Source organism: Schistocerca nitens, chromosome 8 (assembly GCF_023898315.1).
Source record: "Schistocerca nitens isolate TAMUIC-IGC-003100 chromosome 8, iqSchNite1.1, whole genome shotgun sequence".
Classification (NCBI taxonomy): Eukaryota; Metazoa; Arthropoda; class Insecta; order Orthoptera; family Acrididae; genus Schistocerca; species Schistocerca nitens.
The window spans coordinates 278623344-278638979 of NC_064621.1; the positions used below are offsets into that span (position 1 = coordinate 278623344).

The 15636-nt window shown below is 44.8% G+C and overlaps 1 protein-coding gene across 5 annotated transcripts in view; it reads right to left on the bottom strand.

Moving 5' to 3' along the window:
• Nucleotides 1–15636, bottom strand: part of LOC126198586 (myrosinase 1-like) — a 206267-nt gene that overhangs the window by 34187 nt on the left and 156444 nt on the right. For all 5 annotated transcript variants that reach the window (XM_049935028.1, XM_049935029.1, XM_049935027.1 and 2 more), the window contains one exon: nucleotides 7169–7320. In XM_049935028.1, the coding sequence (XP_049790985.1) occupies nucleotides 7169–7320 (152 nt within the window). The remainder of the gene's footprint in view (nucleotides 1–7168; nucleotides 7321–15636) is intronic.

Here is a 15636-nt window from a genome sequence, read left to right on the forward strand (position 1 = left end):
GTAGTTCTAAGTTCTAGGGGACTGATGACCTCAGATGTTAAGTCCCAAAGTGCTCAGAGCCATTTTGAACTTACTTGACCACTTGCACATTTACATTCGACTCAAGCATCCGACTGCCATCCGGCAGTGAATTTCGATTGGATTCAACCCTTCAGCTAACAGAAATCTAATGACACTCTGCTGCTCCACGTTGGTGCAAAGCTACAGTGCTGCCGCCATCTTGTTTCGCTCATTCGTAGCATGCCGTTCGTGAAGTATGAGTGTCATCCCTATCTGACAGCTCAAGTAGTTCAAGGACACCACCAAACAACATCAAATAAACTTAAACTTTGTTGAAGTTTTGTAGTTTTTATACATGTTTTCCTGTTATTTATTGAATGGATCTTCTACTTCTTTTTATGATTCTTTCCCGAGCTGTACAACATGTGGTAAAAAACGGCTGTAAGGCGCTGTATTAGAGCTAATATCTCTTACTTAGTTCTTATAGTCACGAGATATGCACTGATGTGACACATGTCATGGAATACTTCCTAATAATGTGTCAGACCTCCATTTTCCCGGCGTAGTGCAGCAGCTCGCTGCGGCATGGACTCAAGTAGCCGTTGGAAGTGCTCTGCAGAAATTCTGCGCCATGCTGCCTCTATAGCCGTTCATAATTGCAAAACGACTATTCAGGTAGGTGTGTATAATGTATGAGAGTGGCGATACATCATCCACACAATTCCGAAGTTTGCAATAGCTGACAAGTGCGAAAATTATCGCACTATCATCTTAACAGCTCATACATCCAAGTTGCTGGAAAGAATAAGATACAGAAGAATGGAAAAGAAATTTGAGGATATGTTAGGCGAAGGTAAAGTCACCAGAGAGGCAGTTCTGGTATTGCGGTTATTAATGGGAGCAAGGTTAAGGAAAAATCAAGTCGCATTTAGAGGAATTTTCGACCTGGAAAAAGCATTCGACAGTGTCAAATGGAGCAAGACGTTCGAAATTCTGAAAAAAATAAGGGTAAGCTATAGGGAAAGACGGGCAATATAAAACATGTACAAGAGCCAAGAATGAACAGTAGAGAGTGAAAGACTAAGAACAAAGTTTGCGAATTAAAAAAAGGTATAAGAGAGAGAAGTAGTCTTTTACCCATAATATTCAGTTTATATATCGAAGAAGCGATGACGGAAATAAAGGAGCGGTTCAAGAGTGAAATTAAATTCAGGGTGAAAGGATTCAGTGATGAGATTCGCTGATGATATTTCTATCGTACATGAAAGTGAAGAAGAATTACAGGTTCTGCTGAATGGAATGCATAGTCTAACGAGCACAGAAGAAGGATTGAGAGTAAATCGAAGAAAAATGAAAGTTACGAGAAGTAGCAGGAATAAGAACAGCGAGAAACTTAACATCAGGATTGGTGATCACCAAGTAGATGACGTTACTGAGTTCTGCTATCTAGGCAGCAAAATATCCATGACGGACGAAGCAAGGAGGACATAAAAAGCAGGCAAGCATTGGTAAAAGGGGCGTTCCCGGCCAAGAGAAGGCTACTAATATCAAACATAGGCTTAAATTTGAGGAAGAACTTTCTGAGAATGACGTTTTTAGCACGGCACTGTATGGTAGTGAAACATGGACTGTGGGAAAACTGAGCTAGAAGAAAATAGAAGCATTTGAGATCTGGTGCTGCAGGAGAATGTAGAAAATTAGATTCACTGCTAAGGTATTCAAGAGAAGCTTCTCCGCAGAATCGACGAGAAAAGGAACATATGGAAAACACTGACAAGAAGGTGGGACACGATGCTAGAACATCTGTTAAGACATCACGGAATAAGTTCCGTGGTTCTAGAGGGAGCTTTAGAGGGTAAAAACTGCACAGAAAGACAGAGACTGGCACACATCCAGGGAATAATTGAGGACCTAGGTTGCAAGTGCTAGTTTGAAATGAAGAGGTGACGAACCCAGGAGTGGCGCTGCCATAGCCCAGTAATGGCAAATTTTGCCGCACTGATCTAACGACAACGCTCGTCGTATGTCCCACATTGATTTCTGCTGTTATTTCATGCAGTGTTGCTTGTCTGTTAGCACCGACAACTCTACGCAGACGCCGCTGCTCTCGATCATTAAGTGAAGGCCATCGACTACTGTATTGCCTGAAGTGAGAGGTAATGACTGAAATTTGGTATTATCGCAATACTCTTGACACTGTAGATAGTGAAATACTGAATTCGCTAACAGTTTCCGAAGCGGAATGTCCCATGCGTCTGGCTCTAACTGGCATTGAGCGTTCAGAGTCTGTTAATTCACGTCGTGCGGCCATAATCACGCCGGAAACCTTTTAACATGAATCAGCTGAGAACAAATGACAGCTCCGCCTAAGCACTGCCCTTTTATACCTTGTGTACGAGATACTATCGCCATCTGTATATGTACAAATCGCTATCCCATTGCGAAAAGACTTTTTGTGACACTATCATGATAAGTTGTAATTTCTATCAGTGCAGTGTATGCTAAATAGTGTTTCTTCGTTAGTTTATTCAACACAACAGACAGACATCAGAGGTAACTTAATCAACGCCGTCAAACTCCCCAACATGATCTGAAACAGTCTGAAAATCGTTTTCTTCATGCCTCTAGATAGTATGTTGGTGTTCGTGTCCTCGCATGTTATATTCTGTGCAGTTCAGCACAACGAAGAGACGAGGAGGGGTCCCGCGAATTGCCGGTGACTTTAGCTTAATCTCTGTGGCTGAAACAGCTAGGACTCTGAAATTTTGACAGCTGTTCTCGGCATGCATGGTTAGTTCGCTGAACTTTATTAAATGTTCTTTGTTATTGGTATAGTCTGTATCAATTTTTGCTCTTATGCCATTTTAAAGTACAGAAATTTCATATGACTGTCTCTGTTTCAGAGAATAAGCCACTTCTTATCATTCCAGTTGCTGACACATTTTAACTATTGTATAGCATATTTAAAAAGTTTTTTTTTTGGTTTAGTGGGTTAACATTGAAAATGTCAAGTGCTAGGAAATGTGATTAAAGAAGTTATTATAAACATTGAGAAATTAATTTCATAATCAAGTATATCCTGCAGAGTAATCAGGGTCATTTGGATTTTTCGTCCTCTCTTAGAGGCTTTCTTTTTCCTGCTGCACTTGTATTCTTGGTATTAAATACTGAACTTTGCATATTCGCACTTCATCCAGAAGTTAACTACCGTTGCTGATACTAACAGAAGGAACAATACCAAACTTTACCAGAGACTGTAATCTATCCAAACGACCATCTTTAAAAAAAATAATGACCCCAATTTCGAAGGTTTTCTTCCACCAAATAAATTCTTACAGACATGAATCGATACGATGTTATTGAACTTCTTATTTTGATTATGATACAACCATGAAATTTTCTGACAAGGTCAAAAAGGCCTCAAGTCTCTAACATCCCAAGTCTGTGCATATGGGTTTAATTTCTTCCATAACAGGCACTGGAATAGAATTTTTGTGGTGATAAGGAACTCCATCCCCCCATGAACCATAGACCTTGCCGTTGATGGGGAGGCTTGCGTGCCTCAGTGATACAGATAGCCGTACCGTAGGTGCAACCACAACGGAGGGGTATCTGTTGAGAGGTCAGACAAACGTATGGTTCCTGAAGAGGGGCAGCAGCCTTTTCAGTAGCTGCAGGGGCAACAGTCTGGATGATTGACTGATCTGGCCTTGTAACACTAACCAAAACGGCCTTGCTGTGCTGGTACTGCGAACGGCTGGAAGCAAGGGGAAACTACGGCCGTAACTTTTCCCAAGGGCATGCAGCTTTACTGTATGGATAAATGATGATGGCGTCCTCTTGGGTAAAATATTCCGGAGGTAAAATAGTCCCCATTCGGATCTCCGGGCGGGGACTACTCGTCAGGACGTCGTTATCAGGAGAAAGAAAACTGGCGTTCTACGAATCGGAACGTGGAATGTCAGTTCCCTTAACCGGGCAGGTAGTTTAGAAAATTTAAAAAGGGAAATGGATAGGTTAAAGTTAGATATCGTGGGAATTAGGGAGGTTCGGTGGCAGGAGGAACAAGACGTTTGGTCAAGTGAATACAGGGTTATAAATACAAAATCAAATAGGGGAAATGCAGGAGTAGGTTTAATAATGAATAAAAAATTAGGAGTTCGGGTAAGCTACTACAAACAACATAGTGAGCGCATTATTGTGGCCTAGATAGACCCGACGCCCACGCCAACGTCAGCAGTACAAGTCTATATGCCAACTAGCTCTGCACATGACGAAGAAATTGAAGAAATGTATGATGAGATAAAATTATTCAGATAGTGAAGGGAGACGAAAATTTAATAGCCATGGGTGACTGGAATTCGATAGTAGGAAAAGGAAGAGAAGGAAACATAGTAGGTGAATATGGATTGGGGGTAAGAAATGAAAGAGGAAGCCGTCTGGTAGAATTCTGCACAGAGCACAACTTAATCATAGCTAACACTTGGTTCAAGAATCATAAAAGGAGGTTGTATACATGGCAGAAGCCTGGAGATACTGATAGATTTCAGATAGATTATATAATGGTAAGACAGAGATTTAGGAACCAGGTTTTAAACTGTAAGACATTTCCAGGGGCAGATGTGGACTCTGACCACAATCTATTGGTAATGAATTGTAGATTAAAACTAAAGAAACTGCAAAAAGGTGAGAATTTAAGGAGATGGGACCTGGATAAGTTGTACAGAGTTTCAGGGAGAGCATAAGGGAACAATTGGCAACAATGGGGGAAAGAAATACACTAGAAGAAGAATGGGTAGCTTTGAGAGATGAAGTAGTGAAGGCAGCAGAGGATCTAGTAGGTAAAAAGACGAGGGCTAGTAGAAATCATTGGGTGACAGAAGAAATACTGAATTTAATTGATGAAAGGAGAAAATATAAATGAAGCAGGCAAAAAGGAATACAAACGTCTCAAAAACGAGATCGACAGGAAGTGCAAAATGGCTAAGCAGGGATGGCTAGAGAACAAATGTAAGAATGTAGAGGCTTCTCTCACTAGGGGTAAGATAGATACTGCCTACAGGAAAATTAAAGAGACCTTTGGAGAAAAGAGAACCACTTGTATGAATATCAAGAGCTCAGATGGAAACCCAATTCTAAGCAAAGAAGGGAAAGCAGAAAGGTGGAAGGAGTATATAGAGGTTTTAGACAAGAGCGATCTACTTGAGGACAATATTATGGAAATGGAAGAGGATGTAGATGAAGATGAATTAGGAGATATGATACTGCGTGAAGAGTTTGACAGAGCACTGAAAGACCTGAGTCGAAACAAGGCCCCGGGAGTAGACAACATTCCATTAGAACTACTGACAGCCTTGGGAGAGCCAGTTCTGACAAAACTCTACCATCTGGTGAGCAAGATGTATGAGACAGGCGAAATACCCACAGACTTCAAGAAGAATATAATAATTCCAATCCCAAAGAAAGCAGGTGTTGACAGATGTGAAAATTACCGAACTATCAGTTTAATAAGTCACGGCTGCAAAATACTAACGCGAATTCTTTACAGACGAATGGAAAAACTGGTAGAAGCGGACCTCGGGGAAGATCAGTTTGGATTCCGTAGAAATATGGGAACACGTGAGGCAATACTGACCCTGCGACTTATCTTAGAAGCTAGATTAAGAAAAGGCAAATCTACGTTTCTAGCGTTTGTAGACTTGGAGAAAGATTTTGACAATGTTGACTGGAATACTCTCTTTCAAATTCTGAAGGTGGCAGGGGTAAAATACAGGGAGCGAAAGGCTATTTACAATTTGTACAGAAACCAGATGGCAGTTATAAGAGTCGAGGGACATGAAAGGGAAGCAGTGGTTGTGAAGGGAGTGAGACAGGCTTGTAGCCTCTCCCTGATGTTACTCAAGAAAAATTCGGAGTAGGTATTAAAATCCATGGAGAAGAAATAAAATATTTGAGGTTCGCCGATGACATTGTGATTCTGTCAGAGACAGCAAAGGGCTTGGAAGAGCAGTTGAACGGAATGGACAGTGTCTTGAAAGGAGGGTATTAGATGAACATCAACAAAAGCAAAACGAGGATAATGGAATGTTGTCGAATTAATTCGGGTGATGCTGAGGGAATTAGATTAGGAAATGAGACACTTAAAGTAGTAAAGGAGTTTTGCTATTTGTGGAGCAAAATAACTGATGATGGTCGAAGTAGAGAGGATACAAAATGTAGACTGGCAATGGCAAGGAAAGCGTTTCTGAAGAAGAGAAATTTGTTAACATCGAGTATTGATTTAAGTGTCAGGAAGTCGTTTCTGAAAGTTTTTGAATGGAGTGTAGCCATGTATGGAAGTGAAACATGGACGAAAAATAGTTTAGACAAGAAGAGAATAGAAGCTTTCTAAATGTGGTGCTACAGAAGAATGCTGAAGATTAGATGGGTAGATCACATAACTAATGAGGAGGTATTGAACAAGGTTGGGGAGAAGAGGAGTTTGTGGCACAACTTGACTAGAAGAAGGGATCGGTTGGTAGGACATGTTCTGAGGCATCAAGGGATCACCAATTTAGTATTGGAGGCAGCGTGGAGGGTAAAAATCGTAGAGGGAGACCAAGAGATGAATACACTAAGCAGATTCAGAAAGATGTAGGCTGCAGTACGTACTGGGAGATGAAGAAGCTTGCACAGCATGGAGAGCTGCATCGAACCAGTCTCAGGACCGAAGACCACAACAACAACAACAAGGAACTCCAGTAGCATGAGCTTTTCCGTATTTTCATCATGACTGAGGACAGTCTGGACAAGCAAAATGAAGAGCATTAGCATCAGTCGATAATCGGTGTAGTCAGTTATGTACATTATTTCTTATTTCATGTTGCAGTACAGCTATAGTTCATTTGTGATTTTATCTGATAAGCGAACTGGCTCTTGAAAAGATCTGCTATGCGGTTGTTGTGAAACATTTTTATCACTATATATTCAATTACTGGCAAAAGCCTTAATCTCTAAAAAAATCGACCTTTTGCTCCCCTCTCTATTTATCTTATTGTTGACGGAGTACTTAATCCCAATATTTGACTGTAACATAAGGGCTGATAACATTAAACCATATTATGGAGGAGAAGAGAGGATAGCTTCTCTGTCGAATTTGTAAAATATATAGATGCAAATTTGGACTTACAAATTGAATTCAAGTCAGATGTGTCAGCACTGAAGTATTCCAGTGGCACCGTCTGCGATTGATAAATCTTCTTCACAAAGCTCGCAGAAGCCTTAGGTGTCCTCGTGCGCTGTGGATCACTCATGTTGACTTGGTACAAGCCGTACTTGGCCCTGCAAAGAAAAGCAACGTGGCCTCATTAGTTGCTGGAAGTGTCTGTGCTTGGACAATCTCTGATTCCTTCACCTACCGACAGGAATGAAATGTACGGTAGTTCCAGCCAAGTGTTTGTTGAGAACGTATTTATGTCACGAGATCTGACTTCGTAACAGTAACACGTTCGTGTTGGGAAAACCTACACTTGTCAGTGGAAATTAATAAGCCGGCTTCAACTCTGTTGTGGACACTTTCAGTGAGGATTCTGAATGTCTGTGAAGGAACTGTGGTGTCACAGCCAGACACCACACGTGCTAGGTGGTAGCTTAAATCGGCCGCAGTCCTGTAGTACATGTCGGACCCGCGTGTCGCCACTGTGTGATCGCAAACCTAGCGCCACCACAAGGCAGGTCTCGAGAGACTGACTCGAACTCAGCCCAGTTGTACGGACGACAGAGCTAGCGACTAGACGTACGAAGCCTTTCTCTCTCATTAGCCGAGAGACAGAATAGCCTTCAGCTAAGTTAATGGCTACGAACTAGCAAGGCGCCATTAGCCTTACTGTGATTGTAATTAAAGTCTCCTTTGTGGGATGTACCACAATGAATGAGTAAAGATAAGTATTATACCAGCTACGTACTTTTCTTCATAGCATTAATTACGTATCCTGTTCCAGAACTTCACGCCCGTCTGCGTTAGTCTCGCGTGCCTTTTTAAGCCACCTCTATCTACAAGGTGTTGGCCCAGCTGCCGACACATCACATGGCGACGAGTCTACAAAGGCTCTTGTGTTTTACTTTGCCCTAATTTCTTTGTGTCATGGCTTCGCCACAATCTCCAGATGTACTGTCCGAATTTTATCGCTTGCAGAATCAGCAGATGCAGGCGTTATTGGATGCTCTTGGACAGCTCGTCCAAGGTCAACGTGCGCTGCACACCGATGCGGCCGCCGCCGCTTCATCGCTACCGCCGCCACAACATGCTGTTGCACCTCAATTCAGACCCTTTGACGCAACCCACGAGTCATGGCATGAGTGGTCCCGTCAGCTCGGCTTCCACCTAGCAGTCTACAGAATTCAAGGTAATGAGCGGCAGCCGTTTTTGCTTTCTTGTGTCGGTGTGTCCACCTACCGAGTGATAGTGAAGTTGTTTCCCCGGCGCGACGTAGCAACTCTGTCCTACAAAGAACTTTTGTCTGCTTTAGATGCCTATTTCAAGGAAACAGTAAATGTCGTTGCAAAAAGGTATACGTTCTTTCGTACAAAACGTACGGCCGGTCAGACTAATAGGGAGTGGGTTGCGACATTGCAAGGACTTACTAGGGAGTGTGCGTTTGAATGCGAATGTGGCCTCCCTTATTCAGATACTATGATGCGTGATGCAATAGCACAGAACGTTTCTGATGTTCGCATACGGGAACAGATTTTGAAACTGGTTAATCCCTCCCTTCAACAAGTGATAGACATATTGGATAGGCAAGACACTCTTGACTTTGCTCAGGACTCATTTGCAACTTCGCCGGCAGTGTGTCACATTAACCGGCCCGCCGGGCCCGCTGCAAGGGACGCTAGGCGGCCCTCGCGCCCGTCAGCGCAGCGGCAGCCTAGCTCGCAAACACGTGCGCCGCGTAAGCCAGCTAATGCAGTGAAATCATGCCCGCGGTGTGCAACTAGACATTCGCGTGAAAATTGCCCGTCACGCCAAGCTATTTGCTTTTACTGCCATAAGAAAGGACATGTCCAAAGTGTTTGCCAGAAAAAGCTCAGATCAGACACTCACACCAATTCCAGGCCCTTTGCTTCGCGCCGGAATCGAACCAAGGAAACTCAGGCTCGTGAACCTTCGCCCATGGATATTCATGTAGTTCATTCCACCCTGTCCGGTGACAGTGTTCATTCCACAAAAAGTGTGCGTCGACGTCGACGGCAGTCCCGTCACGTCGCACGTGATTCTGTCCCAGTGTCTGTTCCAGTTGCACAAAACAGTCGCTTTTGTCGTCAGCAGGACAATAAACAAATCGGCGTTAGACTTTGCAGGCAAAGTGATACCATTCCAGCTCGATACCGGAGCTGCCGTTTCATTGCTCAATCACGACACGTACAACCAACTGGGCAAACCTCCGTTGCGTGCCGCAAATGTTCAGCTCAATAGTTACTCAGGCCAGAAAATACCAGTGTTAGGACAGTGCAGCCTTCTTGCAACATACAAGGGACAAACAGAACATGTGTCATTTTACGTTCTTCGTTCTTCTACTGCAGTGAACTTGTTTGGTTTAGATTTATTTCAGTTGTTTAATTTGTCTATAGTAAATCAGGTCCTCTCAGTGATTCAGACTGTGCCTTCCGCCGGTGTTTCTAGTCTCTGTGAGGAATTTGCAGACATTTTTGCACCGGGCCTTGGTTGCGCTAAGAACTATGAAGCACATTTGGAACTGAAAGCAAACGCGCAACCGAAGTTTTTCAGAGCGCGCAATGTTCCCCACGTGTTGCGTGATGAGGTCGCAAGAACATTACACGATTTAGAATCTCAAGGTGTAATTGAACGTGTGCAGGCTTCTCTCTGGGCCTCTCCCTTAGTAATTTTGCCAAAACCTTCCGGAAAATTGAGACTTTGTGTGGACTTCAAGGCAACTGTGAATCCACAACTTGTGACTGCAACTTTTCCTTTGCCCCGCCCGGAAGATCTTTTTGACAAACTGTGCCCTTTTCAAAGTTGGACCTAGCAGATGCGTACTTGCAAATACCGGTGGACGAAGAATCCCAGCGTGTCTTGGTGGTAAACACGCATCTTGGCTTGTATCGCTTCAAAAGACTGCCTTTCGGGTGTGCGTCCGCACCTGCATTGTTTCAGCAATATTTACAAACTGTTTGTGCGTCGGTCCCTACTGCTGCGAACTATCTGGACGATATTGTGATCTCCGGAAAGACAGAAGCCGAACATCTGCAAAATCTCCGAACATTATTTCAGGTCTTGCGACAAAATGGTCTTCGCTTGAGGAAGGACAAATGTGTGTTTTTTGCTCGTGACTTACCGTACCTGGGACATGTCATAAATGCCCAGGGCATCCATCCGAGTCCGGAGCACCTCCGTGCCATACAGGATTTGCCGTCACCGCAGGACTTGAAACAGCTGCAAAGTGTGTTGGGGAAAATTAATTATTATCATAAATTTCTGCGCAATGCTTCTTCCATTTCAGCTCCGCTTCATCGCTTATGCCGTAAAGGTGTTCCGTTCGTCTGGACGACGGAATGCGAACGCGCCTTTCGCCACTTGAAATCGGCGTTACTTTCAAATACTTGCCTTACGCCATTCGATCCCCGAAAACCCCTTTTGTTGATGGTAGATGCATCGGATTTCGGGATCGGTGCTGTGCTTGCGCACAAAGATGGATCGCATGATCGCCCTATTGCCTTTGCGTCAAAATTGCTCTCATCTGCGCAAAGAAATTATTCACAGATAGAGAAAGAGGCTTTAGCTCTCGTGTTTGGTGTTACTAAGTTTCACGATTTCTTGTATGGTCGTCACTTTACCATCATCACGGACCACAAACCTCTGACATCGCTTTTTCAACCGAACAAGCCGGTACCTCCGCGTACGGCGCAGAAATTCATTCGCTGGTCTCTTTTCCTCTCGCAGTACCGCTACGATATCTTGTATCGGTCCACTGCTAAGCACGGAAACGCTGATGCGTTGTCCCGTTTGCCTGTTGCTGAGGATAAAGCATTCGATTCTTCCGAACTTGCTTGCATGTTCATTGATTCGGAAACCGATGACGTGGTCGAATCGTTTCCGATTGATTTTCGTCGTGTCGCTACAGCCACAGCTGCTGACCCGGTCCTTGCTCCCGTTTTGCGTTTTGTTGCTACGCAATGGCCCTTGTCCAAGTCACGGATCGAGGATCCGTTGGTCCGCCGATTTTTTGCTCACAAGGAGAGACGTTTTGTCCGACGTGGTGTTTTTTTGTTGCGTTCTGATAATGATCAGTCCCGAGTCGTGGTCCCACGTTCGTTACAGTCCTCTGTCTTACGGCTTCTTCACCACGGACATTGGGGTATAGTGCGAACGAAACAACTTGCTCGTCAGCACTGTACTTGGTTCGGAATCGATGCTGCGATTACGAATATGTGCTCCTCTTGCGTGGCGTGTGCCGAACAACAATCCGCACCGCCGCGGAAATTCTTTGCATGGCCGAAAGCCACTTCCCCTTGGCACCGCTTGCACATCGATTTTGCTGGTCCATTCTGGAATGCTCGTTGGTTGGTTGTGGTCGATGCTTTCAGTGATTTTCCTTTTGTTGTCCGGATGTCTTCCACGACGTCTTCTGCCACAGTCCAAGCCTTGTCTGCTATCTTTTGCATTGAGGGTCTTCCGCAGACTATTGTTTCCGACAATGGTCCACAATTCATGTCCGCGGAATTTCAGTCCTTCTGCAAGGCCAATGGTATTCAACATCTGACGTCCGCGCCGTTTTCGCCTCGGTCAAACGGTGCCGCGGAACGATTGGTCCGCACTTTCAAGTCACAGATGTTGAAATTGAAAGAGTCGCATTCTCGGGAGGACGCATTATTGCTCTTTTTGTCCTCGTATCGCTCTCAGCCCCGCGATGGTCGCTCGCCGGCTGAGTTGCTCCATGGTCGTTCTCATCGAACCTTGATGTCTTTGCTGCATCTGCTGCATCAGGTTCCTGTGCAGCGGCAGACTCCTGCTTTTGCTCCTGGCGACGTTGTCTTCTATCGCACCTATCGCGGTTCACGTCGTTGGCTCGCAGGGCGCATTCTTCGCTGCCTCGGCCGCGCGTTGTATTTGGTTTTGGGGGCCTCTGGTGAGGTGCGTCGGCATCTCAATCAGCAGCGCCTCTGTCGTCGCCCGGGTTCTGCCGCTCCCCGTCTGCTTTCAGCGACGGAGCCGTCAGGTCAGCGCCCTGGGGACCCATCTACTGGCTCGCCTCATCCCCAGGTGTTACCGACGCTGCCTTCCATTTTGCCTCATGGCGTCGCGCCGCCGCCGCAGCCGCCGCAGCCGCCTCCGGCGCCGCCCGCAGTGGACGCTTCGCTGCAGCCGCCACGCGCCTCCCTGGGTCACGCGCCGCCGATCGCTTCCCGTGACCAGCTGTCCTCCGCCATGGAACTCTTGCCCGCTCCAGACCAGATGTCGTCTTCGCGCGTCGGATTCTCCGACCACATGGAGGTCGAGCCTTCGGCCCCTCCTGTCTCTTTACGGGCGCATACACCGCATGTTGACGTGCACCCTGGACTAGGTTTTCAGGCGTTTCCTAGCTCCCCTCGGACCGAATGGCCGGGTGCGGGTGGCACAGCCTCGCCTGTTGTTAGGCTCCCCACCTCATCGCATACGTCAACATGGGGTCCTCCCCACGACGGGCGGAAGCCTTATCTCACGACCGTTCGCCGATTTGCGGGGGAGGAATGTGGTGTCACAGCCAGACACCACACGTGCTAGGTGGTAGCTTAAATCGGCCGCGGTCCTGTAGTACATGTCGGACCCGCGTGTCGCCACTGTGTGATCGCAAACCTAGCGCCACCACAAGGCAGGTCTCGAGAGACTGACTCGAACTCAGCCCAGTTGTACGGACGACAGAGCTAGCGACTAGACGTACGAAGCCTTTCTCTCTCATTAGCCGAGAGACAGAATAGCCTTCAGCTAAGTTAATGGCTATGAACTAGCAAGGCGCCATTAGCCTTACTGTGATTGTAATTAAAGTCTCCTTTGTGCGATGTACCACAATGAATGAGTAAAGATAAGTATTATACCAGCTACGTACTTTTCTTCATAGCATTAATTACGTATCCTGTTCCAGTACTTCACGCCCGTCTGCGTTAGTCTCGCGTGCCTTTTTAAGCCACCTCTATCTACAAGGTGTTGGCCCAGCTGCCGACACATCAGGAACAGCACCCCATTCTTCCCCAAGATCCGAACCAGAGATGCATTGATGTTGGACTCTGGAATCTGAAGCAAGTCGACGTTCTGACTCATTCGACTGGACTCATTTCGGGACTCTGGGCAGGCCATTCACTTCAGGAATGTTACTGCCCACATTTGCCTCACATGTGCTGCATTATGACAGGATGTTGATACAATCAACCATCGGCTACGAACAGTTTCCTCTAATGCACGCAGTACATAATCCTCTAAACTGTGTTCATATTCTTCTGCACTTAGTGTTTTCTTAACCGCAACAAGGGGACCGCACTGTAATCACTTCAAACACTATCATACTGTAGCATCACCTCCTCCAAACTTCACTGTTGGAACTACACATGCCGGCCGCGGTGGTCTCGCGGTTCTAGGCGCTCAGCCCGGAGCTGCGCGACTGCTACAGTCGCAGGTTCGAATCCTGCCTCGGGCATGGATTTGTGTGATGTCCTTAGGTTAGTTAGGTTTAAGTAGTTCTAAGTTCTAGGGGACTGATGACCACTGATGTTAAGTCCCATAGTGCTCAGAGCCATTTGAACCATTTGAACTACACATGAAAGCAAGTATCGTTCTCTGTGTTCGCCACGTTCAAACTCTTCCATCGGATTGTCACATAAGAAAATGTGATTCATCACCCCAAATCTTTCGTTTCCACTGTCCTTGGCTGTGTCGTTCTTTACACGACCTCAAACTTCACTTAACACTGACAGCAGAGATATGTGTTTATGAAGAGTTGGTCGGTCATTGTACACCATTACTTTCGCTTCCGGTGCAAAGTTACTCTGCCATCTGCATTGCTGGTAGCACTTTAGAACTCGCAAGTGATTCCTTGTGCTGTCTTCATGTGATTTTTTTTTCAACCACTCTCTGCAAAACTAGGTGGTACGTGGCCTTCAGTATATGAAGTCTGCCTAGTTGTGGTTTAGCTGTTGTCGTTCCTCCATGTTTCCACCGCATAATTATATCACCACCAGTCAACATGGGGAGGTTTAGAAGTTTTGAAATGTCCCTGATGGTGACATCAAGAGTCTAGTCGATGTTTGAAGTCAATGTGTTCTCCTGACTGGTTCCATCTGTTGTTACTGCTTCTCTACTTGGATGTGGTCTGAAGCTCAGTTTCATGAACATTTAGTGCAATGGAGCTTTGACATGCTGACAGCGACTAGCTCTGTTGTTTGTATTTTTCATTGCCACATCAGCACTGAGCCTCTGGTGAAAGGCGATTACGTCTGTGTTAAGTTTTTTTCTGTTAGTCAGTTGTACTTCGCACCTCTTCCCTGTGTGCGTGTTGTCACGTGCAGCCGGACAAGGAAGACACGACACAGTTTGTGGTGGGTCTCGGTAGGTGATGAACGAACTTCTGCGAGCACTACTCTACCATCATGGACAAAGCATTCGGCTAGAACAGTTCGGTTTGAGTTTTAATTTAATTTGGTACAGCTCTTTAGAGAAATTATACAAAGATTTTGCGAATCTTGTTTATTATAATTTTTTGGGATAAATTGACACGCTTTATGCAGTTTCGTTAGTAATGCTTTTTCTTGAGAGGAAGATAATTAATCTTGTAATTCCGTGGTGTCTGGGATAATGTAAAATGGGAGATGTTACTTGTAATGTGTTTGCATGTCCTCATTATCCGCGGAATGGTATATGTTGGACTTTCCTTATTTTAAATGCAGGTTCCTCTTGAATGTTGGACTGTATTGTGACCACCAGGCAACCACATGGTTCTCAGTCAAAGATTATCAATCCGTGGCTGTGTTAAAACGTTAGATCTCATTTTTCTGACTTTAATGAATACCCACGCAAGTGTAATTCTGAATTATTTCACAGTCCCTGGTCATCTGCCAGCCACATGGTCTGATTACAAATACTACCATAAAACAACACATATAGTCCCTTGTACTTACTCCAGAGGATATTAGATGTTCACGAATATCTGTGGAAAGTATCTACCGGTTAATGATGTTTACATTTTTTACCCTTATACTTGTTGACCATGGACTCCACTAATCCACCTAAACGTATCCCTCTGGTAATTTTCAACACACTCTAGGTTTTGGCGAGTTTATAACCAACGATGTAATGTACGACACGGAAGACTGTTTGATTATTATACCTTCTGTATTTCAATAACTTTAATGAGTCTTGTTCTAATGGGATAAGTTATCACGGGATATGTTACATTGGTTTCATAAATATTAGCGTGGAGTTATATCCTTTAAAGGTTTCACTTTTGATATTAACGAATTAACTAATTTCGTGATCAGTAACTTTACAGATGACTAATCATAGTCCTATTGTTCATAACAACCTTCTCATCTAGTCAGTCTAAGTGCCCCAAGAATTATGAATTAGAGTATAGTCGGTACGGCAATTATTATTTATTATTATTTGATTTA